The sequence below is a fragment of the Thunnus maccoyii genome, chromosome 22 (genome assembly GCF_910596095.1).
Source record: "Thunnus maccoyii chromosome 22, fThuMac1.1, whole genome shotgun sequence".
NCBI lineage: Eukaryota > Metazoa > Chordata > Actinopteri > Scombriformes > Scombridae > Thunnus > Thunnus maccoyii.
The window spans coordinates 9979091-10005057 of NC_056554.1; the positions used below are offsets into that span (position 1 = coordinate 9979091).

Here is a 25967-nt window from a genome sequence, read left to right on the forward strand (position 1 = left end):
TTATACAGTAGTTAGACTTTGCAGTTTCACTGTTAAACATAATCATGTCCTAGTTTCATTATCCATAGGAAGTATTTATTATGAAACAATTCTGCAGTGTGTTCTTATCAGTGATTGCAACTTAGTGAATTCATGTTATTGACGCGCTAATCTTATTCAAGGTCATGATCCACTATAAATAAAATCCATAAAAACGAACCTTGTAAACAACAGTGGACTCAGTTGACCTCTTATCTTGCTTTTGGTAGCACAGTAGTTCTCATACATATAGAAAATGATTTATCTCCCATACCATGTGGCCACCTCCTGATGAGAAATCACATTTTACCATGGAGGGGGGTTATATCCTTGGCCTGTTTACTCCAGCTGCCTGTGGGGCAGAGGGTAAATTGAGGGTAATTATTATTAGGGTAAGGAAATGTTGACAGCTTTACATAGACGAGCCTGCCTCACTCGCAAAATGACACATAGGGACACACAGTGGCACAGTAACTCACACCTGTTTATATGGGAGGCACTCCAGCATGGATTGAAGTCTCTAGAGTGATTTCACTTTGTTTGAGGGATCTGTCTTCCTGATACATCTGTTCTTTCTCCTCTCTGGACTGTAATGCTGTGGACGATGTATCCTTTCATTATGCGCGTGGCCTCATTATCCATTTATGTGGCTAATACTGTTATCCCTTGTGGCTTGGCATGCACATGAAAAAATAATTGCTTATAAGTAATTCTGATATGACCATGTTACATGCTACAACAATGCTCTGCCAGTGTTGCCCCTCCCACATACCCCCATCCCCATCTGATTGTCCTATTCCTTACAAATGCTTGTGCGGACCAAAAACCTCTGTCATTCACTACTGAAAGCTATGCTGATATGGTTTAAGAGTGTACTGTCTAACTACAGTGGTGTCAAGAGAGCTAACAGACCTCACTGGCTGGCATGCTTTCAAAACCAATAGAAGCATTAAAACGCAAAGCTAATCAAGTCTTTGTCTTTTTGTCGAGTGGTCTTGTAGACAATGGCATAAATCCAGACACATTTATGTGTTTGAGCCAGCTTTAGACCTGACAGGGAAAAAAAAAAGAAGTTGTTGCTATGGGATGGGACAATGTGAGCTATTCTGTCCGGCCTTTTGAGCAATAATCAAAGTCTTAAAGGGTCTGCACATGTGATCTCTCCACGTTGTAACCTACTCGGGTTGCAGTTGAAAGCATGCTTTGTCGGCTCGCATCTTAGCACTTCTCCTTGAACCTTGTGCTATAAGAAGTTCATATAGCAGTCATAAGGATGTCATGACAGACGCAGTTATCGAATGACCTCCACCTTGTAGTACACCAACAAGTATGTTACCTACATACAAAGAACACAAATAACCTAAATAAGCTACAAATACAGTGTTTCTGGGATCACGCATGTTGGATTTTTGTAAATTTACATCAGTATCATGTTGGGTTAAAGACATTAGAGAGGCACATGTAGTATGTCTTTACTGTGATATACCTCTGCCTAATTTTCTGGTGTATATTAGGATGACTGATATCCTGAAATAAGAATGGATACCTCAGAGATGATTATCTGCAGTACTGTAGATAGAACATTAACAGATTTTTTTGCCGTTATCAGGCTGGAGCAAGATTAAATCATGTCATCTTCCAGTTCCATATGTATCTTATGCTGCTCCGGACTACATCCTGGCTGTTGTCAAATAGTGCTTTGGCTGCTGGAGGATTTTTTCACATTTCTGGCCCATTACGCTCGGCTGGGCCTTGATGAAGCCAAAAGTACCTGCTTTAATTGCTGTGTTTTATAGACTGTACACAAGGCTACCCTCGCTAAATACAGCATGCTTAGATTAATGGGAGCGTTCAGCGTTAGTGCATTTTTAATGAGGACTGGAGGCTGCCAGACTACTTTTCTATATGATGAGGCACAGTTTCCCCTTCGTTTGTGACACTGGCACGATATGTTGTGGCGCCCCAGTGCCCGCCAGCTGGTATCCAGTGTGAAGCCAGGAGAATGCTGGTGTGCCTAGTAAAGTACATCCCACCCACCTATGACAAGCAAACAAACAAGACTCTGTGTTTGGTGATTTTTTTTTTTTTTTTTTTTTTTTTAGGCAAGCAGAGCAGGTTGAAATGCAATGTCTGTGTGTGATGTAAGTACCCACATTCACAGACACACCCACCCACACAAACATACACACATACAGAAAGAGCACTACGCACATGGATGGTTTGGTATTTTTCTGCGTTCACACACAAGAGTGCACCTGTTGTCGCTGCAAACACACACACTTTTGCGCATGCAAACACACACATATGCAGAGCTTATCAAAGAAAAACAAGAGTTTACAGCCTGATATGTTACAGGATACAGGGTGCGACCCTGATTTACATTTGCATGTGGAGTGCAATGGAGTACAGAGAGTAGAAACGGCAGTCAGCAGAGAAGATAACCCCAAACATTCACTCTAAATTTATGCCAGGATCCTATTCCCTCTCACTGAATTAATGCTTTAATCTCTCCCTCTTTGTTGCATGTGTACTTGGGCTCAGTGTGTGTGTATTTTTGTGTGTGTGTTGGGAGGCTGGGGGTGGGGGATTATATTTCTCAGCAGCTACTGTTTTAGTAGTTCTTTTGGAATGAAAGAATTTACCAGAGAAGTCCGAAGCCTGAGAAATTGCACCTTTTGCCATTTTAGTCTTTCCTCTATTCAAAGTCACACCAATGGTCCCCATCAGTTCTGCTGTCTTTGCATTTCTCCTCCACAAAGAAATAGCTAGTATTCTTTAATGGAAGATTACCTTCAAATGCAAGCTTAAAAGATTATGCGCTTTCATATATGTCTTTGAGGTCCATTATTCGATGTCATTTCTTGAACATTCAGTCCTCTCCCTCTCTCCTCCATCTCTCCTTCTCTTTTAGTTGTTCACTCATTTATCTGTGTATCTTTAATTCACTGCTTTATCTGTTCAAATAATACTCAACTTCACCTTGCTCTTATTGTGCAGCGAAACTTCCTTCTTTTATTGCCAGACGCCTACGTCGAATCTGTGACTTAACGTACTGCATCTTTGATCCTGCGGCTCACTCTGCATGCAGTACCACCAACATGTCCGCTGACAGACCATATCCATAATTTATTCCATTCTAAAATGAAAAATCAAATGTATGCCGGGGAATATTCATTTTTTCCCACCGCCGTCGAGCCACCTGACTCTTCGCTTTATGAATTATTTTGACTATTGGTAATGATGTCCTGTGTTGGTAGGCCATTACAGGATAGGAACTTAATTTGCCCATTGTTAATTAATTGCTTCATTCTTAGCGGGAGTAATAAAAATGCTATTAAGTAAAATACCTCTATCATTAACCTAACTTTGTTAATATGGGTATCAGTGGGGCTCAATAAACAAAAGCTGTAGTGCCTACCGCCACACAGGGGTAATTAAAAATGCACTGTCATTAATTATATTGTATGGAAGATTGTCCAATGAGTTGGAGTCTTGTTGACTATTCCCCTTCCAAGCAAGAGCTCCATCAGGCGCTCGGTGAGAACAGTCAGTTTTCATAACGTTCGGACTTCCTGCTGCTTATCTGCAGTGTAACATATACACCACATATACCCTGTAGTTGCTCAAAATTAATTACTTTTCTAGCTGATTTTTTTTTTTTACTGCAATAATGAATTAGCTTTTGTAACTATACAACTCATAGTTGGACAGATCTTAAACGATCCAATGCTTTACTGATGAGTCATAATTCTAAGTACCAGTCAGCTCAATTTCTAACAGATGAAAGGCGGGAATTATGCAAACAGCTATAAAATGTGTTTGGTCAAGAAACCATAAAGCAATTGCCAGGTTAAATATCTGCTATCTCAGCTTGTATAAACAGACATGTTTGCACCATAGATAAAACCTGGCGATAACAGAAACACCTTTTGGAACTTAGTGGAAGTTTTTTGTGGATCAGGTACTTTTCCTTTGAGGCATGACACACACACACACACACACACACACACACACCACCTTAGACAAGATTCTACTAGAAGTAAACCAGCTCTAGTTTTATTACTCCACTTATCGGAGAAAATACTACAGCGGTGAAAAGTCCACAGGTAGGAGATTGCGTTGAAGTTAATTATGTGTTTAGTGTATAATGACTAATAACAATCAGTACCTATGATTCTGGGAAGTAACACCAAAGGATGATTCATGTCAACTTCACATATGCTCATTCCAAGGCCTTATAGCACTACAAACAAATGACTTCCTCTAACTATCTGCAAACATACCACAAAGAGTAAACCTATTGCGGGAACAACTCCTTTGTTGCATCAGTGTATTGTGAAGAGGGTGAGCAATGCTGTCAGTGAAGATATTAGCTTTAGAGATATTCTCATTTGTTTGTTCACGAGACAGCTATGACAGCAATCACTCGCACCAGGAACAGGCCCTCAGATTAACATTGCCAGCTTTATGTATCTAAGCGCTCGTTGTTTTTTTTTTCCCCCTCTCTTCATCCCCACTATCTCCTCCATCCCTTTTTTTTCCTACTTTCTCTTTTTCTTCCCCGTCTTCATCTTGTCACATTTCTGAAAAACTGGCAGCACAGGCGTGAAATTGATGTGATGAAAAACAACTGGGATATCTCTATGAGCCATTTGCTTTGCCGTTATGGCCACCCTCTCTCTACTCAGCGTGGCTCTAGGATTTCTGTTGCGATTGGGGGAATACTGCAAATTAGCCAGCAGCTATCTGAGGTTACCAGCCAAGTGCATCGCTGACCTCACTCCCTGCCAAGCTCACCCCTCCTGGAACCAGCTCCACGCCCAAATTCGACCCAACTTTGTTTCAGTGATGCTGGGCTTCCTTTGGTTTGTTTGATATGTTTAAAAGTCTCTCAGAAACATGTATAACTCTTAATATTCATTTATTTTGGCACACCTTTAATAATCCTGAAGCAATTGAATTTATAGAGAAGAGGCCGTGCAGGTTTGGCATACCTAATGTTGCTTCTTAAGAGAATGTAATTGAAAATTACATTTACACTGACAAATGGCTGCGGATACTGTATCTAAGTACCTATGAAATAATAAATAGGTATGGGTCTACGCTATGTTTCATAAGAGCTTAGATAGAGCATCATTCTAAAGCCTGGCAGTGAATTTCTTTTTATTACTGACTTCCCTAACAACCAAGGAAATATAAGGAGCAAGGGCAAATAAGAAAACTCTCCCCTCAGTTATGTTCATCCTAACATCTCCCACATGAGCCATGAAATCGGGCTCTGACTTATCCCGGAGCTTCACGTTTACAAGGAGAGATAAGGGCAGTTCAGACCTATTGTTGCAGCCGGCGTGACCCTAAACATGAAAGGGCATCTTGGCCATCTCCCATTGTGTGCAGGCTACAGTATAAATTGAGCTGCATAAACCCTTCCTTTGTGTGAAGTGAAAAGAGAGGGGCCTCTTAATTAAGCAAGCGAGAATGTAAGTGACTTCCTACGTGCATAAATGAATACTCAAGAAAGTAACTGTGTCATCCTGGATGTGGATAAATGAATAAGTTGCTGAATGCAAGCGGCAGTAAGTGGGTTAGCATGTAAATAAATGAATAAGTTAGCAAATTAGTGTTTAAGTGTGTTAGCATGTAAATAAATGAATAAGCAAGTGAATTACAATGTGAGGGAGATTGCAGGGTGAATAAAGACGTTAAGAAAGCGAAAGTGTCAGCAGTGCAAAGAAAGTTATCTCTCTGCTAAAAGCCTTTGAGGACACAGTTGTTCAAGCGCTGTTTGTTGCGGGGCGGCAAACGAGTACATCTGGCTCGCGCATGTCATATTTCCTCATGTACAGATGACATGCCAATTACTCCTTAATTACACGCGTCATCTGGACCAAAGTGCCCAATGCCAGCGCTGATTAATCCTGTTTATTGTGGCGGCGATGACAGTCCCAGTGGACACAGAGCACCACGAAACGCCCAACAAGGGATTATTGGAGGGACTTGGAGAAGGCTGAAGGTACGGGTTAGCCAGGGCAAGGGTTGACTGATTGAATGACTGCCTGACAGTTAATCTTGCTCTTGATTTCTACTACCAACGATCAGATGATAACATGAAAATAAGTGATGGAAATCACTTTATTTCCAGACAGTGGAAATGGCTTTGGGCATAACAGCATTTGTCTGGAAAAAACAGAAAAAGCTTTGGTTGCCAAAAACACTGAGGTTGCCTACTCGCAAGGAAAAGCCAACACTATTGCTCAGCACAATCTGCAATATGCTTACACCCACTTTCATTTTGATGGACGGCTGCCAAGTCATTTAAATATCATGTCCAGTTAAAATCATGATTTTACACACATCAAAACCAATTACTTTCTGTCATCTTTGAATCCGCATCTCATTATTTCTTCCAATTTAATATTGCTAACAAGGGAGAGGGTGCATTTGCAACACAATTTTATTTCCAAAACGCGGGAGTCATGAGGGGGCAATGAGGTCATGTTGGCAGTGGAAGGAACAGTGCATGTGTGTGTGTGTGAAAACCTAGACCTTCCTGTAAATGAATACATAGCACATGTGAGTCAGATACCCATCGTAAGCAGGAAGATCTCAGACCGTGACCGGAATATGCGGGGGAGGGGAAGGTGGTAACCATTAGATCAACACTGAGATAGTGGACGTGGTAGGACCGGCACTGGGAGGCCAGCGGGGACCAGGGTCAGTCCCAGCAAAGGTGACAGTAAGGTGGTTTATCTTCAGATGAGTGATGGAACGGCTAGGTGGTTGCTAGCCTCCCCTCGGGGTGACCCTTTTTAAAGTCCACACTTCCTGTCCCCATTCACTCGTTCTTGTACTTAGCTTCCATCTTCCTTCCCCTCCTTCCATATCTGCCTCTAATTCATGCCCCGTCTTTGTCCAACTCTTTCTATCACTCACAGCGGCTCGCTCCCTCTTGCTTTTGTTACTCCCTCTCACACTCTCTTTCAGCATTAGCTCCGTCTCCATCCATCTGCTCCTTTTGTCTCTTTGCTCTTTTTCACTAGGATGCCTTGGCAAAAATGGGTATTGACTGTGCCTTCTCTTTCCTCTCATGCCTGCTCCGCTTTCCCTTTTTTTCCCCATCACCGTGTACTCCAGCAGTACATGCTCCTTTTAGGAGGTGATGTGAAGAGTAGTAGAAATGCACCCTGTAAGGGGAAAAAAGGTGATGATACAATCAGTTTTATTGTGCCGTAAGGATTTTTTCAGGCTTGTGGTTATACATCCCGTATGCAGGCTGTATGAAAGAATTGCAATTCGCATGCATTTTTTTTTCTCTCTCTCATTCTCCTTTTCCTTCTTTTCATTGCTCAAAATAATTAGGCTGCAGTCTGGACTCAGGGGTGTAACGTTTCTGCTCACGTTTCCATGATACAAGAGTAAAAGGAAGAAAAAAAAAAAAAAACTGGTTGTGCTGCTCCAGAAATTTCTACCTGTGTGTCACCAACCACCCCCACCCCTTCCCTCTCCTCTGATGCTGTTTTAACATGGAGTTCCACAAGGCACAATTCACTTCAGCTGACCTAATTCTTCCCTGGTGCTCTTCCAGTGCTAAGAGTACATAAGGACTGTGCTGTCAAGGTATTCAGCCCTGCCTCTCTATTATTTTAGAAATCAAGCAACATCTGTTGTGCTTTGGGCCTCCTCGTGACTCACAGGAGGTTTTTGCAGTTTGCAGAAAGATGCACCTAAATTTGCCTGTAGCCAGTGATGAGACCTCAATAATGTGTTTTTCACATTCCAGAGTTCATTTTGATTCCGTCTAGATTCCTACTTAGATTAAACTGCTGTAAACATCATTGCTTTTACAGGCCATGGCTTTTGACTCAGTAAGTTTAAAGTTTGCTATAAAACTTTAAAAAGTGCCTTACTGGATATTGAGCATGACAACAAGCGCTATTTTCATGTGCCCTTCCAGTAGAAAGAGATTTAACTGCATCTCCTCCACACAAGCGCATCTCATTTCCTCTAGTTACATCGCCGGGCATGTGGCATCTGTTGGAATTTTACAGCAATTTCAAAGTTTGGGTTTGTAGTATTTTCAGCACAGGAGTATGCAAGTCTTGTTTATGTGTGTGTGTGTATGTGTGTGTGCAACCCAAAGCCTCATGGTCCATAAATTTTAATATTCCTTGTGAGTGCTATACACAAGCAAAACACAAAGTGCCTCACAAGTCCCTGCCTTGAGCGCTAGTTTAGCACAGTTCTCCACCAAGACGCATTACACACGCATCTTGCATGACTCGCTGGTGATTTTAAACAAGCCCAATAACAGCCCTACAACACAGGGCTCCTACGGGAGACCCCGACTCGCATCACCATGTGACCGTGATATTATTCGTCTGTAGTGGGGGGGGGGGGAGGCAAGGCTGCCGCTTTTCCCCGGCTCCTCCAAAACAGAGCTGGAGTAGGGAGGGGAGGGTGGAACCGTCCTGTGTTGCGCCCCAGGCTCCTTTTTGTGTTTACCAGCCCCTGCATGGGACTGATGCTATTTTCAATTCCAAGGCTCAGCCATGGCTAACTGGCCCTAGCCTCTTCATGCCATTTGCCTTAATAATGTGGGCCGGACTCTCTGCGGGGAAAGTAGCCACCATCCTGAGAGTGGCTAAATGACACAGTGGAGTTCATTGATGGAAAGGATTACACGCTTGCACGCAGGGCGGCAAGGCGACGGGTTCTCTGAAGGGCACTACAAAGAGAGGCGATGTAAAATCTTCACAGGGGGAGAATATACTAGCTCACTGTATGTCAAAGGGTGAGCGCCGGCATAATTTTTGGCGTCACACTGTTTACCTTGTTGCCTATAATGTACAAGTTAGGAACCTATGGCTGCAATGTAAATGTATGGACCTTGCAAGAGATCTTTCTGTGGCACTGAAAAGAAATCCGACAGTATTTGAGTAAAAAAAATGTATCAGACTGCAAATTAAATAAAACAACTTAATGTTAACCACTTTAATTATCTATTAATTGATCAAAGGGTCATTTTAAAGCAGTCTTGTGTGATAATTTGACACCACATTAGAACCACAAATTTGATTGGTGTATCCATTTACATTTCCTCTAGACAGTTTTCTATGGTATTCCATCCACCCCATGTTATTGTAGAGCATTTCAGTATTGTGAAATGTGACCATAATAAGGAAAAAACAAGACTTATCAAGAGGAAAAACGACCCAATCACCAAAGATCTGAAAGCACATCAAATGACAGGCAGGAGAAAGAAGCATAAGCTGTCTCGTAACAGTCCTGAACAGTACATGAATAGATGTAGCACTCTGTTTTACCTCCGCCCTCAATTAATTCATATAAATCCAGCCACCATGTATTAAAATGGCCAGATGCTAGGATAGATTCTGTTGGGAGCAATGACATGCAACAAAGTGATATGAATCATCCCCGCACACTGTGCAGCAGCCCACTCTCAGAGGGCCGGTGACACAATTTATGGAAAAAGGAAAACAAGACACAGCCACTTAAGTATGGATGGACTGTCAAAAAAAACAGTGTCAAAAAAAAAAGACTCTTAAAGTATTAGAATTAAACCTGTGACTATTTCCACCACAAGACAAAGTCAGCTCTTTAACAGAAATCGTAATATCAAATTCAATCTAAGACCAGAAATGCAAATAAGAGACTCTGCACCATGAGTCAGGCCATGTTGAATATTCAAACAAAGATAATTATCTGTGGATTAGCCCCATTTTGGCTTTGAGAGTGTTCCACTTGTCATCTGACTCTTGGGAGAAATTGTTTAATCATTAAGACCTTTTGCTTTCTGAGAACTGCCAGCAGCACAACCCCGCACAAGCAAGTCCAGTTGTAGTTTTTTTCCGCACGTGCCGGGCATGTTCTTCACTGTGTTCATAAAAAGTGACCACATGTATTCTTTTATTGTTGTGAGCCGTTTAGCAATTAACCAACAGTCATTTTCAAATAAATCAGGTTTAATGGATCCATTTAGAAGCATATTTGTCTGCAAGGTTATGCTCCGCAAGTCGCAATATTCAAAGCCTCAGAGAGCTTTGGAGAAGTCAGCTCCATCATATGACAACATGCTTTGCATCAAATGGGTGTGAACAACTTTTCACACTCCGTCCTATAGATTCACTCCCCTTGAGACGTGGTATCTATAAGAGTGGCTAAATGCAAGGACAGTGTGAAAGCAAGACCCGAGGCCATTGTTGGGAGCAGAGTGATCGAATACGCAGTGATGTTGGCCCCCGTGGCTGCCAGCGTTCTGGCCCAAATATCTCCTCTTGATGTTGGCAACTAAACATTACCTATTTCTCATTCTGCACCAGTCTGTGACAATCTCCCCATACTTACCCGTTCATTATCAGCTCTGTGCAACTGAAACAAAAAGCTGTGGCATTTCAAAGATTACCTGTACTTCAGTAGGGCTGTAGAACCCCCTTTTTTTTTTTTTCCTTTTGAAATGATTCCTATATCTACAAATCTCTACCACTGCATACCCAGCAGCCTCTAGCTAGAGTGTGTTTGCAGAAAAAGAATCAAAGGCCATTCAAGAAAGGAAATCATAACATTATATCTATATTTAGCTTCCGTTGTCTTAATTGCCATGAAGAGTACAATCAGATAAGCCTTTTGACTGTGACTCACATGCCGCTTCAGGAGAGAGAGAAATATCATTTACCAGCATATATCCCCTGCCAAGATTTTTTTCTTTCTTTTTCTTTTTATGGGGAACAAGTCTGTGTTCATTAAGGTGCAATTACTCAAGTTGTGAGGAATCTATCTGACCAGAAGCTACTACCAACACTTTTTTCATCACAGGAAGACTTAAATCCCTGTTGTCTGAGGGCTTTATCTATGCCGCAGCCACAAAGCCAGCTACCATCGAGCTCCATGTCACTCCCATGTCGCCCCTATACTACGGTCTGTGTGGTACTGGTCCATCTGGGCTCTGTGAGGTCACTGCACACGCCACCTGCTCCGATCGGGTTTCGCCGTGGCTTCTGGGTAGCATCTCTGGGCACGCATGGAGAGGCAGATGTATAGATTTAGTGGTACAAATGCCCTCAGATACCCATAAGCATAGCACACACACACATATACACACACACACACACACACACACACTCTTAATGTCTTACTGCACTCACAGGGCATGCACTGGCATGCTCACACACACAATCTGTACAATTTACATTTTCAGCCCCAGAACCTTTTCACAGGTTTCTGTGCAATTTTGTGTTTAATGAGACTTTACTGTACATGGTTCACTAATTTAGGGAGACAGTTGCTCTTTGCGTTCTCAGGTGGACTTAATAGGCTTACAAGACTAAAAATTGGATTGGGGTTAGCATATTCCATGGAGTGAGCTTCTTATTACAGAAATGTATAGTCAGAAGTTAACTTAGTTGTTCCCTGAAAATAATGTCTTAACAGAAAAAATAACTGTTGATACTGTTTAAGTGTTTTTTTTTATTAAAATCTCATGCAACAGAGTTGGTTTGGAATACTTTAACTTGCTAAGAAAATCCCAATTGCTCATGATAATGTGCTTACAGAAAGATGTTTCTATTTCATTGAGACAATAGCAGTGAGGACTGAAAGACAATTCTTCAGCCAACAGAAAAACCACTTTGTTTGAAATGTCCACAAAGCTTTTGTTTTTATTTTACTGAGGTAGTGTTGCCTATACACGTCCTGTTGATACTGTATACACGGTTGATACTGCCACCTGTCCTTTTATCGCCTCTGAATGGACAAAGAAAGACTGAGTTACCGTCATTGATACTCTGTACGCGGAACATGTGCGTTTTAAGTCACAGTCTTAAGAGTAAACAATAAAAAGCATTTGTCTTTTGCGAGGAATTTTAAAAAACATTAGTTTAAAAGACATAAAAAGACATCCTGTTCCTGTAGTGCGAGGAAAAACCTGTGATCACACAGCTGAAACGTAAAGAAATGCTAGACGTCAAAACGTTACTGGTGCACTTTATATTTAAGATGTTGACGCTGGCATTAAGTGTCTTTATCCGTGACTATTCTAATATCATTTTCAACAGTATGATCGGTTTTCTGCAGGCAGTGATTTGGCTGTCTTGTGGTTATTGCGCATTCTTGCAGAGGAATCCTGAAAGGTGCACTGGACAGCTTTGTGACAGCTTTTTTCTGTCTTTTTTTGGGGGGCGCTAGAAAATATCAGCGGCGTCAGTTCACTAACTCAAAGTCCATTTCTCCTCCAGAAAAATCTTAACCGAGGACATGATTGATGATAGGTGAATTATTAGAGGGAGATCGCCGATAAGAACATTGATCCTGAATGCTTCATATCGCTTTCTAGCAATTTCCCTTCAATTTTTTTTTTTTTTTACCAGTTTGAGGATTAAAAACTACAATACCATATTTGCACTCATTTATTTGAGTTTAGCGATCCAAATGGCGTTTAAGCTGCAAAAAATGTCCAAACAACTTTTTATTTGTCCATTAAACATTTTTGCAACAAAGCGCAGATTATGAGCTTGAGTTGAAAATGTCATCTAAAAAAAAAAAGATATTAGCTGCCAGTTTTAGCAATTAGACTTCATTCTAAAGTAGATCCGCCTGTTTTTCTTTTCAAATTGCAGAAACGAGCGTGTTACCCCGCAAGCAGAGTGCCTTTCTTATTTTTTTGAGGCATATACAATATATCTATGAGAGATACAACATGATATGGTTTTTTAAGATGGACATTTTTTGCAGTGCACGGAGAGGATTTTACTATGTGCGCAGCCAGACCCCGCCTGCTCACTGCGCGTCACTGGCGAGTAGTGTGGACGCGGAGTCACTCCCCTGCCTACTTTTAATAGCTTTGTCATGTGATGGAAAGCAGTTGTAAGACAGGTGCCCTCGGTTCATTCTCGGCGAGGGGCAGCATTTGCCTGTGTGAGAGCGAGTGGGAAGCGCGTGTGGATTTCTTTTTTACTTGATTTCTTTCCTTTTTTTTTTCTTTTTTTTTTCTTTTTTTCTTTTTCGGACCGTCATTCAGTGGCTGGATGGCGTGGGACAGGTGTAACCAGGACTCGGTGTGGAGAGAATTAGAGGTGAGCGCATCTAAACATCCGACTTCTTTCATCTTTCTAGCCTTGTGGACTGTCTTTTTTCCACTGGAACGATGGACAACAATGACTATCCGAGACAGCGATTTGCTCATAAGTCTCTTCTCCTCTGCTGGTGCTGGCCGTGGCATTCCGGTGTAGTGCGCGTCTGGACACAGTTGAGGATGCGGGGGATATACAACACGGGGACATATGACAAGTGGAGGGAATGTGCGGATTCTCCCTTTTCACCTCAGTTAAAGATGTAGTTGTTGTAATGCGTGCACAGGCGGGACCATTGCTTTCCTCATAGGATCTCTGTTCAGTCGGAGCGAGTGCTTGCAAGCTGGCGGATATCTTTCCAGCCGCGGACTGTACGCGCTCCGGTGCCGAGAGGGTTTTCATGCCAAAATGACTGAAATGTCTCAAAGTCAGGTATTTGGCCGCGCATGAAATCCACTGACGATAACAATCCTTTTGATGTGCTCTGTCGGGATAGCGCGTGTTATTTCTAAAAGCAAGAGCAAAGGTTGTCCACACTGAGGGATCGCTATTTGGCATTGCGCAGGAGCATCATAATACTAACGGTACCGGGCACGTTTATGTGCCAACGTCGCGGCTGGAGGAGCGTGTCACTGGCTGGAGAGCAATATAGCATCCAGTCAGAGAGATCATTTTATGTGTGCGTGCATTTTATATTACCGTCTGCATGTTTTAATCTGTTTTTTATCTTAGCAATTAGTTCCCGTTCGCTCCCGTCGCCTTTTTAATCTGCCTTACCTTTATCTAACGTTGCAATTAAAGTGCATACAGATGATAACGCACATCAAAAGGATACTTATTCGTCCCCTCTTTCCTAATAGTTGTTCACCGAGTCCGTCCAGCTTGTTGTGGACGTTTAGATATACCTGGCTATACTTAGGTACTTGTCTGCATACAGGAGCTCAGTGATGCTTCGCAGAGGTCTTCCCAGTACCAACATGATGTGACTGCAGTCTGGCTGCATATTTGTGGTTATCTGAGCTGCGTGATGAGGATGTGATAGAAAAGAAAAATGCATTAATTTAAAAAAAAAAAAAAAAAAAAGTAAAGGTTCTGTTATTTGCGACTGATTATAGGGGTTGCTTTGATTCAGATGCACTCGTTTGCACTTTAATCGCCGAGGCAGACACATACCCTGTCACTTTAGCCAGGTAGGATTATCCTAAAGCGTTTAGTTATGTCAGTCAGACAAATGTGCGCATTTTTCCTTGAAGATCCTGTTATTCTGTGAAAATGTTGATATGCACCGAGACTTAATGACATTCAATAAATCCTTGGTTTTACAATGAGGGAATTGCCAACTAGGATCACGGTCCTTCCACTAATAATCTTCCTCTAGCAGGTGCGTAAATCACTGGAGCGCTGTGGTGCGCCCTGATTGTCTGTCTGGCGGCGCTATTTCATTAGTTCACCAAGAAGTCCATAAGATAATTGGGCATAGGACATCCAGCCTCTGAATATCCTAACATCGTTGTTACCGTTTTTGCCATGCCGTGCCTTGTCAGACTGGATCATCTCAGGGGAAGCCTAAGACGCAGTGAATCTGTCCCCTTCGCTTTTCCGTTTGCAACATAACGGATTTGTCTCATCATAGTCGAAGCCATGTGTATTTGTGTTGGTGCGATTCCGAGGACAGATGAACTGTGACACCAGTGTCTAGGCGGTTTTTCCTACTTGGCACAGCATCCGTCTCTCAGCTTAGCTGAACCCGACTCTCATCCCTCCTCTGTCTGGGGGCCAAATATCCCCTGGCTTCGCCCGAGGATGTCTATTTTATATCTATCTTAAGGCCATCGTGCAGCGCTCATACATCTTGTGACGTGTTGTCAACAAAATTAGAAAGTGTGTCCTATTAGACAGCGGCCAGAAATCTGTGTTCTCAGGCTTGGATTTGCATGTGCACAGTCACAGGGTGTAAACACACCTCCACTGTGGTGTGTTTTTGCCTTTTAATGATTGCTGACTGTAGAGCTCAAAGTTTGCTCACCTTTCAGGGGGAACACAGTGACAGATCTGACTGACTGTTGCTCATTTCAGCTGTTGGTTTCCTGCCTGGGGGGGTTACATGCTGAAATGAGCAAATTATACATAATTATGGTGGACAAAAATACTTAATAATGTGCAAAATCAAGGCATATGGTTACTACATAATGGTAAATATCTGTCATCTCCGGTTTTAGTTACAGTGACCCTGCAAAATCAGGGGGAGAGAGGGGGGGGGAGGTGGGGTACACGCTGGCTAGATTACAGAAAAGTGGCTGGTGAATAACAAAATGTCAACAGGCAGTATTTAGTAGCACCGAGGCCAGCACCAATTGCAGTGCTAGGGGGAGGACATGGTGTACAGCAGGCTGGACAGAAACAGAGTGGAAACAGGTTGCAGGTCTGCACGTTGCTGTGCAAAACGAGCTGAGCTGCAGCCAGTAAGAAAACTCATCTGATAGTAAGAGGAGTTCAAAAGCAAGCAAAGTCATGAGAGCACATGAGAGCGGCAGACTTAACTATTTTTTTATTTTATACAAATGTTCGGATTTCCTTGGTTTATGTCTCAACAGAAGGTTTTTAAAAAGCTGTTCAAATCCTGTCCAAAATTTCAATTCTCCTATTGTTCTCCAACTTGGCACAGACAAATAATTGAATGTATGATTTGCATATGATTTTCCTCTCACCACCGCTGTTGTTTTTATTCCTCCAGTGTGCTGCCTTGGTTGGTGAAGACCAGCCCCTCTGCCCAGACCTCCCTGAACTTGACCTTTCAGAGCTGGATGTCAGCGACTTAGATGCAGACAGCTTCCTGGGTGGCCTCAAATGGTACAGTGACCAATCAGAGATCATTTCCACTCAGTATGGCAACGAAGCAGCCAATCTTTTTGAGGTAAGCAAAGTTTTTTTTGTTTTTTTTTTAATTCAATAACTTCATTATTGTTTCCCTCATTTTGCATGATCATTCGGAACATGGCCGGTAACTGTTTCCAAGCATTAATGGTGCTATGGAACATCTTTGCATCCACAGTAGTTTCATCATATGCTCTCCCAGGGGTCAGGAGTGAGCTGGGATAACAACATGCCCTAACAAACTCAACACACTATCACATTCTTGATTGTGAGCCAAACAAAATGTACAGTCGTTACCAGTTTACAAACATGCTTCTACATTGCTCCGAAGTACAAAAAGGGGAGATAACATGAAGCACGATAAGCCCACGAGGACCTTTGTCCCCTTGTTTGGATTCTGGTCGCAATGGTAGGCTCCCTTATCAAAACATGGAGCATTTATTTCAGCTCAGTCAGTAGTGCGGCACACATCTAAAAGCAGTAGTAAACTCTGAACTTGGCGGCTATATTGCAAAACGCTTCTCAAAGGTTGGAGTGTAAAACTTTAATCTTTGCTTCCCCCTCTGTCTCCTCCTATCCCTCTTCTTCCTTCGGACTCTCTCTTTCTCTTCTCACCCAGTGACAAACGAAGTCCACAGAGGGTGATGATCTGGCCAGGGCCATAAATCCATCGGTCTTGGGACTGAGTTCCAGTCCCCAGTTCATTATAAGCCTTTATCAGTGGCAGAGATAGACAAGAAAGACTGAGATTGGATGCTTTAGCCTCGCCTCAGGAGGAAAAACCCTGTCTGAGAAGGCAGTGCTTGCTTGTGTGTGCCGATGGCCCTGTCATGTAGTCACGTTTTCAGGGTCTCTGCTGTTTGTGTGTGTGTGTGTGTGTGTGTGTCCTCAATGGTCTTGCAGGCAACAGTTGATAACAGGCAAAATTCTTTCCACGTTTAACCTCCCCACCACCACCACCACCACCACCACCTTTTTCAGAGTCTCTTTATATCACCACACATACTACCTCTGTAGACCATCCCAACACACACACACATAAGAAGGGGGGCCTTAAGTACTAGCTGGTGTGACCGTGGCTCCTCTGTCGTCTGAGACTGATATGGCTTGCAGCCACCGAGTGGCTCTGGGGATGGATAAAAATACCATTGAGAGCGTATGTATGTGCTTGTATGTGTGTGTGTGTGTGTCAGTTTAAAACACAATGGAACTTAGCACCTACTGAGAACCCTGATGCAGGGACTAGCTCCGAGCAAGAAGCCGTGGATGACTTCCAATGTGGGAAAGAGCTTGTATTGGTGTGCCTGCGTGTGCACATGCTCCTGCACACCAGCACACGTGTTCATGCATCCACAGGAATATTGTACACTGCAGTAATCGGGTGATGTTTTCACACACTCAACTAGCCAGCAGCTATTGTATTATTCTGAGGATATGGAAAGGCTTCTAATCAAGCAGTGAAAACTGGGGTTTCAAAGCAAGCCTCATAACAGTAATACATTTCCCTGACCAGGGTTTTTTTTTTTTTTTTTTTTCCATCTTTGGAAAGTTTCAAGTCACCATATGAAGTGCTCAGTTCATCATACGGCAGGACCCAGTTAATCCTACTTAATCTGACAGGGGAAAGTTTGCCGCTCGGCAAGGATCAGAAGGCTGGGGCTGCAGCTGTACTTCCTGCACCCCCCTGATTGGCCTCTGCACAGGGCAGAGAAGCATCCAATCAAAAGTTGAAGATTAGAGAACATGTTAATAACTGGCCAGATTTAAAGCGTGTAAGTGTAGCCTTTGTTTTTCTTGCTTTTTTTTTATTCCTCCCTCCTGTATGCATGCATCCACTTAACAAATCAGTGTGTGTTTTAAGTAAAAGCAGGTAGCGCATTGTCAACGCTGCCCCGAGTAACATGTGTAACAGCTGGGTGCAGCTGTCACACTGAGGCCCCTCTTTTAAATGTCCCCCATCAAACAACATGCTCTCTGGAAGTTTGAGTCGGATTTCATTAGTTCAAGTAAGTCAACTGTTGAAATGATTTGCAGCTCAGACCAAAAGACAAACACCTACTGTTTTTCTTGCACGTGGGCTTTTATTCAGATTGCAGAGCCACGTGACAGACAGTAGCAAATGTGTAAACAGGGTTGGCTATGTAGTTAGGACAAGGAACATAGCTGTCATATCATAGAAAGTCTAATTTGATCATTAAGGGGATAATGGAAATTGTTTACATCCCGTGTAAGCGGTGTAAGTGTGTGTATGAATGTGAATATCCCCATGTTTCTATCTGTGTATGTGTGTGTTCTGTTCCGTTAGCAGCATACGGCCTGAGATCACAAGCTGTCCCCTGGCTGGCCTTTTGCTCCATTCCCTGCCACTGTCCCAACTGTCCCTGACACGAAATGTGAAGAATGATACACCACACCTCCTCCCCTCTTATAACACACACACAAACGCCCCCCCACCATACACACACACACACACACACACGCACACACCCACACACACATAACAGCTATCGCTCCTGGCACAGTGTGTTTGACACCTCTTCAAAACGGGCCGACCGTGAACGTCCAGTCTATTTTGGGCTGCAGTTGTTAAGGGGTGGTTACTCCAATAAGTTCCCAATGTACTGCCAAAGATAACAGCACAGAAGCGTGACCCAATGTCTTTTTAACCGCAGGTCTCAGCTCAGATTTCATGTCAAGCTTCAACCACTTGATTGATGGAAATGTGTCTCACTGGTTTTGGCTTATTTGGATTCCGATGTGGACGTCCCAGCGGCGGCTGCACTGGCCACATCAAACGTATATAGAGAACGTATACAGATGAAGGCATTTACAGTTGTTGCAGGTTGTGAGTTAGTCTACGCACTTATGCAAGGAAATTGGCAGGAGTTGAACTCCTGACACATTAAAGCTGCTGTCCTGTTGTGAGATACGGCGATGATAGATGGACAGGTGGCACAAAAGGACAAGGACAGATAGAGAAAAGTAAAACAAAGGGAGGTACAGAGACAGACACGAAAGGCCAACAGATGACAAGACAGACATGAGGACAGATGGGTAGTGAAAGAAGGAAACATATAGACTGGGAGAAGTTTGGACTCATGCCAGTCTAAATCAAAGCCCATGGATTGCAAGTAAAAGGTTGTGGGCTTTACAGGTAGTAAAATAAGATGCCAAGGCTTAAAGCATTATTCAGATATTGTATATGGACATGCTGTGAGTGTATGCATGCAAGTGCACATATAGTATGTAAGTCATGTGAACGCTTTATATCACTCCAACAGGATGCGGTGTGTGTGACAGCGTCCGACTTCGAGAGGCATTATGGTGCTTTGTCTTGCTTGTTTGTGCCTTTTTGGACAGATGCTCAGGCGCTTACTCTTAAGTAAAGGCAGATTAGATTGATTGGGTCATCTTTAGCAGGCTTTGAAAGAACATGTTGTGATAAAAAATGTTTTCCTCAAGCAGCCCTTCATTTCCTGCAAACACGAGTAAGCATAGATTAGTTCACACACTTGTTGGAGATAGGCGCTCCTGTGAGCTGAAAAAGGGAGTGTGCACAAAGTTGTAGACCCCTCTGAGAGGAACTGTCACGCCCACACACACAAACACACACAAACAGCAGAGACCCTTATTGTCCCTGTTCCTATTCCCTGCTGAATGCCGGTTGCGTTTATTTTGCAAATTTATGCTGACATTTGAGAGTACACCACCCGCACCAGTTCACCGCTCCAGCAATGGGTGTATGAATTATCATATTCCACTGTATAATATGATTTTCTGAAGTGAGTCTTATTAGAATACACCATACTTTCCTCATCTTGAGTTCTCTTCGGTTTTTACTGTGCTGATACATTGTTTGCACTATCTGATGGAAGAAATCCTCCATCACTGTCGACCTGAAAGCAAACCGCGCTTTGAGACCTGCGGCTATGTTGTTTCAAGATACACAAATGAGAAGCAGCGCAGACAAGTAAGCGCAGATGTATAGTAGAGAGATGCAGACTTAGACTGTCCAAGCCCTTGTCATCTTGGAGCGTCTGTCAGATCCACTCCACAACAAGAGCTCTCAACTCGCCGCCCCGCAACACTGTGGGCTCTGCTCGCTGCCATCCTTTCTCCCTCCCTTCCTCCCTCTGTCTTTTTCGCTCCCAAGGCAAAGCATTTGTTCCTGGCTGATGGGAAGTTGAAGCTGCAGTGGCTAAACAAATATATTCTGGCCTCCAACAGTCGCTTCTGGAAAGAAAGGCTGGAAGCGGGAAGGGAGTGAGGGGGAGGGATATGGCCAAAAAAAAAAAAAAAAAAAATAGCCCCCTCAGGGAATGTTTGGAAAAAGAGCAAGGGAGAACCATCTTTTGGTCTGGTGGTGGCTGCTTGGCTGCCTGTCTAACTCTCTCCCTTTCTCTTTCTCTCTTTCTCTTTCTCTCTCTCACTCACACACACACACACACACACACACACACACACACACACACACACACAAACACACACTCAACCCACAGTCCCAGTGGACTGCTACTGCTGATTGAGGCATGGTTTGGTGTTCCCGCCCCAGCTGATCCCCTGCCCCCAGTGGATACCCATCTCTCTCATCACATCGGAGCTCCCGATGTGTACAGGTGCATGTGTGTGTGTGTCTGTGTGTGTTTCTCTGTGTAATTGAGACACCCTATACAAAGATCAGATAGTGGTCTTTTCTGGCTAGACACAACACTTTCATTGCTTTCCGTTTTGTGTGTATGTGTTGGGTGGGAATGACTATTTTTAGTACCTGGGGTAATCTCCACTAAGAGCCTTTCAGGACTGTTTCACTTTAACATGGCCAAAACACCAAACCAATAATGTAACCCCCCCCCCCCCCCCCCCAAGACTCATATTCCCACACACACGACAACATGTTGCAACAATGCCACATGTGACGTTATAATGTTCACTGTATTATTTAATAGTGTACACTTTGCATTGGGAGGATGATGTAAACAGTGGATTCCTAGAATTCTTTTGTACTCTTCCCCTTATTCAATGACGAGAGGCAGAGGAAGTATGAGATAAGAGACTCTGTTTGCATAGAGATGAAATGAATTGATCAAAGAGTGATAGGGACCGAGGTACAAAATAAGGAGTGAAATTGATAGCCAACAGTGAGAAAACAGTATGAATAACAGACAAAAAAGGGAAAACCTCGACAGACAGAAAGAGGGAAGGGGACAATGGAGAAAGGCCTTCAATCAGTGAGTGCTGTGATTCATGGTGAAGCGCTATCAGTCTTGGGCGATAGTCTGCTTCCCCTTTCCAGGAAAGGCCAATCGATCCCAGGTGTGTGTGTGTGTGTATGCTGTGCCAGCTTGCCCAGCAGTGGCAGTAGCCTTGGCCAGCTCTTCTGCTCTGGTAGTTTGCCATGTCCTGTCAATCTTTGTGTAATTTGTAACACAGCTTCCAGAAGAATTTAATAGATCTTGAGCAATAATTAATGATTTGCTAGGCAAAAGATTTATTTTAGCACGTGAAAAAACAAAGTAATGCACTTATGGGAGGAGCTGGCAGATATTAAAGAGGAACTTAATATGAGACTGAATCAAAGTGTTCCACTGCCCTCTCTGGTTGAAAGTTTTAAGTGTGTTGGATCTCTGCACTTATCAATGATGCTGGGTGTGTTTGGGGTCAGAAGTGTGCTCTGTTGCACCTCTTAATAACACCCAGCATTAATGTCATGGTGTACTGACATATAGTATCCTGTTTGTACACGCTGCAGCAAGATGAGAACCATTGGAGGTCAGCAAAAACAAGATTTTGCTGTTAGCTTACTCTTTAAGTTAGCTCTGGCTCCTCTTTTCTGGCAGAAACCATACTTGTGACTAAAAACTAATTTTAAAAAAAAAAGTAAAGTTCAGAGAGGGGGACTTTTTGTTAGGAATGAATGTTAGCAATTGGATTAGATTAAAATTATCATGTGTTTAGTGCTTTTTCATAACTTTATCTAAGGAGTTTTGCATTTATATAAACATATACAAACATACAAACATACTGAACTTGCATAAACGTGACCCCGCATTGTGCCCACCCCTTATCCCTCCCCACCTCCCCTGGGACTAAGAGCGCACTCAGAAGGAAAGAACAATGGAATTCAGAAAATCACCAAACAATAAATTTTAGAGGAGAAAAGAAAAAGGTAAAGGAATAAATTAAATGACAATACATAAATAGTAATAAAAATAAATAAATAAGAATAAAAAACAATAAAAATAAATAAATATAATTATAGATAGTAAGTAAATTTAAAAAAAGGTCCAAAGTATACACATTAGGTATAGTAGCAATAAACTAAATAGAAAAAAAAAACATCTTTGCTTTTTTATGCACATGTGTAGCATGAGTTTCCACTGGTGTTACTGCAAAGATGGTGGTGGGTGGGTTGGGTTCAAGAAGTGTATTACATAGTACTGAAAGGCAGTTGAATATGGAGGACCAGAAATTGACTAGGGAGGGACAGGACCAGAATATGTGGCCTAATGAGACTGGGTTACTGCAGCTAGGGCAGGTGAAGTTAATAGATGGGTATATTTTAGCTAGTCTGTTATTGGAGTAATGTATTCCATGGAACACCTTGAATTGAATTAACCTGTGTCTTATACAAATAGAGGAAGTATGTATTGCAGAGATGCAATTTACTTGGATATCCTCAGGGATTACCGTTTATAGGTTGCGTCTCCAGACTTCCAGTATTTTAGTCCTTGTTGGTGGATCAATATTTTGGATAATATTATATGTCCTGGAAATAAAGCCCCTGTCAAATAGATTCCAATTTAATAGTTCATATGTGGAATCTTTATTTGGGGGTTTGGGTTAGTTAGTTAAATGTTTGTAAGCAAAGCTGTGAGCTTAAAGATATCAAAAAAGTCTGATTTTGGGATATCATGCTCTTCGTGTAAAAATTCAAAAGACATGAATGATTTGTCGTCAAATAGGTCTTCAAAGAAGATTAATCTGTGTCAGTGCCAGCCAGCAAAACTTGAATTGATTTGTGAGGGTGTGAAGAGATGATTGAGAGACAGGGGAGAAAAACCATTCATCTGATTAAAATTGAAATGTTTGCAATATTGTATCCAGATTTTAATGGAATTAAACACTACAGGGTTGGAAAAAATCTTAGTATTAGTGCATGCTGACAATGGAGAGAATAGGGAGATTGGGGAGAGTGATGTATGTGAGGTGAGGTCCATTGTTGCCCAGACATACCCATCTTTATCAGAAAGAGAGTATGTCGTCACTCAGTGTGTCAGTTTGGAGATATTTGCTGCCCAGTATTAAGAAAGAAAGAAAATTAGGGAAACCGCAGCCCTCCTTCAGATTTAGGTCTTTCCAAATAGATCTTCTTCATTTGAGGGGTTGATTGGTACATACAAAAGTTGAGATATATTATATTATATTATATACTCTAATTTAACAAAGAATTTTTTTTGGAGCCAGACAGGGAGTGCTTGAAATAAATGCAAAAACTTGGTAATACTGTTTGAGGGCTCCTGTAGCAGACCTAAGAGGTGGGCTATGGATTGTACCAGGTTGGCTACATAAAGGAGCAGGTCATTGGCATATAGCAAAACTTTGTCGATTGTATCTCCCTTTGAAATGCCCCTAATTCTCCCATCATTTCTGATCGCAATAGCGAAAGGTTATAATATAATATATAATATATATAATATATATAATATAATATATTAAGGAGTCGCCTCACTTTGGAGAATGATTGTCGCACTGGAGACTGATTGGTCTGTACGATGACCAGTCAAGTGAGTTTTACCCTTTTTTAGTAATACTGATATAGATGCTTGTGTGAGGGTTGGTGCTAGACTGCCATTTTCTAGTGTTTCATCATACATGGCTTTAAGAATGGGTATTAGTTTGGAAGAAAAAGCCTTGTGGTACTCAATCTGAAACCCATCTGGTCCTGTAGCCCTTCAACTCTGCATGGAGTGAATTGTGGCTTATATCTCACTGGTGGTAAATGGTTCATCTGGATTGAGAATGGGAATCTCTAGTGTATCAAGGAAAGATTGTATTTTATATCTAATTGTTTCTATATCTGAGAGATACAAATCTAAGTAGTATTTCTGAAATTGATTGTTAGGGTCACATGTGGATGCATCTGGGCCAGTATTTATATCTGTAATTTGGGAATTACTGGATGTTTGTCTGAGGTGATGTGTGAGTATTCTACCTGCTTTGTCTCCATGTTCATGGAATTTGTGATTCCTCTCTGCTTGATGGGTGGAGAGGTTATTAAAGTCCATTTGTAAAAGGAGATGCTCTTTGTGGAGTTCTGATGTGGGAGATGCTGAATATTTTTTGTCCAACTCTATTATAGATTTCTAAAAGACGTTTATTACGTTGTTTATTCATGTGGGCTGTGTATGAAATTATCTGACCTCTGATGTAGGCTGTAGGTGTTTCCCATAATGTACATTGTGGTATGTCTAGACAGTCATTTATGTCGAGGAAGGGGTCTATTTGCCAATTTAAATTGGGTGCACAATAATAGAGAGGGGTCAAGACACCATGACCGTTGTGGCTGTACATTATTTGGCAAATTTATGTCCAATTGCACTGGAGAGTGGTCTGATATAACATTACTATGATATTTCAAATTGATAACTGATGGGAAGAGATTACTGTTGATTAATAAAGGATCTATTCTAGAATAACTTTTTTGAACTGATGAGAAAAATGAGAATTGTTTCGTTGTGGGGTTTAATTTCCTCCATTGATGTGTAAGACCATAAGACTGCATGAAAGAGTTAACAACAATAACTGCTTTGGATGGTGGGCTGTCTGGCTTGGGGTCGGATCTGTCTAGTTGAGGATTCCGTGTGCAATTTAGGTCTCCTGCTGTGATGAGCTGATGAGTGTCGACATCAGGGATAGAGGCTATTAGTTTAGTAAAAAATTGTGAGTCATCCCAGTTTGGACCATAGATGTTTACAAGGATAATCAGAGTGTTGCATAGCCTGCCTACTAATATAATTTATCGGCCATTAGGATCTTTAATTCATGTGGTTTTGTCAAACTGGACTCCCTTTCTGAAAAGACTTGCTACAGCCCTTGAGTTACAGTGAAAATTAGAGTGATAAACCTCATCCAGTTATTTCTCAGTCTAGTGTGGTTATTAATCTTAAAGTGTGTCTCTTGTAGAAATATGATGTCTGGATTAAATGATTTTAGATGAGAAAAGATTTTGTTGCACTTAATCGCATTGCCCATACCTCTAATGTTCCAAGAAGGATTGAAAAGTGTGCTTTGGTTCCCTCCCCCAGAGGCCCCAAAATGTAGGTTGCTCCAACACCAGTTGAGTATTCCATCTAACAAGAACATCTGGTACCGGACTAGATCCGTATAAGAGATATGCATGATTCAAACAATCCTCTAACAGTTGCCATACATTCTCATTTAAAAGTTAGTGCCTCGGCTTAGGACTCATATGAGAGAAAAAGAGAAAAGGAAAGAGAAGGAAAAGAATATATACATACATACATACAAATACACACACACAAACACACAAACACACACACACACACACACATATATATATATGTATATATATATATATATATATATATATATATATATATATATATATATATATATATATATATACACACACACACACAAATACATACATATGCATATAGCAATAGCAGTGGCAACATAGTGGTAATATTAGCAGGTAAGCAGAAACAAAAATTCAGGGGGTAAAGAAAGTCATATTAAAGTAAATGAAATTATATTGGTCTATCAGTCCACTCTTAATGAGACTCCTCAATCTTATGACAGTATAACGTCCATTGCCAGAAGGAAAACAAACGCAATGATTATATTGACTTTTCGCTTACACTGCTGTCATAGTTGTTTACTGCTTGTTAGACTAGTAACAGCCCGCAATAAGCTTAGCCTTGTGGCCTTCTATCTTGAACAGGCTATTGAGATTAAGGTCGACATATT

General features: G+C 41.9%; 1 protein-coding gene across 7 annotated transcripts in view; it reads left to right on the forward strand.

Moving 5' to 3' along the window:
• ppargc1a (peroxisome proliferator-activated receptor gamma, coactivator 1 alpha) overlaps positions 1-25967 on the forward strand; it is a 277232-nt gene that overhangs the window by 219187 nt on the left and 32078 nt on the right. For 4 of the 7 annotated variants that reach the window (XM_042400795.1, XM_042400799.1, XM_042400796.1 and 1 more), the window contains exons 1-2: positions 12870-13106; positions 15838-16017. In XM_042400795.1, the coding sequence (XP_042256729.1) occupies positions 13059-13106; positions 15838-16017 (228 nt within the window). In that variant the 5' untranslated portion in view covers positions 12870-13058. Of the gene's footprint in view, positions 1-2120; positions 2160-12869; positions 13107-13473; positions 13536-15837; positions 16018-25967 lie in introns of those variants that run through there. The other 3 variants (XM_042400798.1, XM_042400797.1, XM_042400794.1) reach the window with 3 other exon arrangements.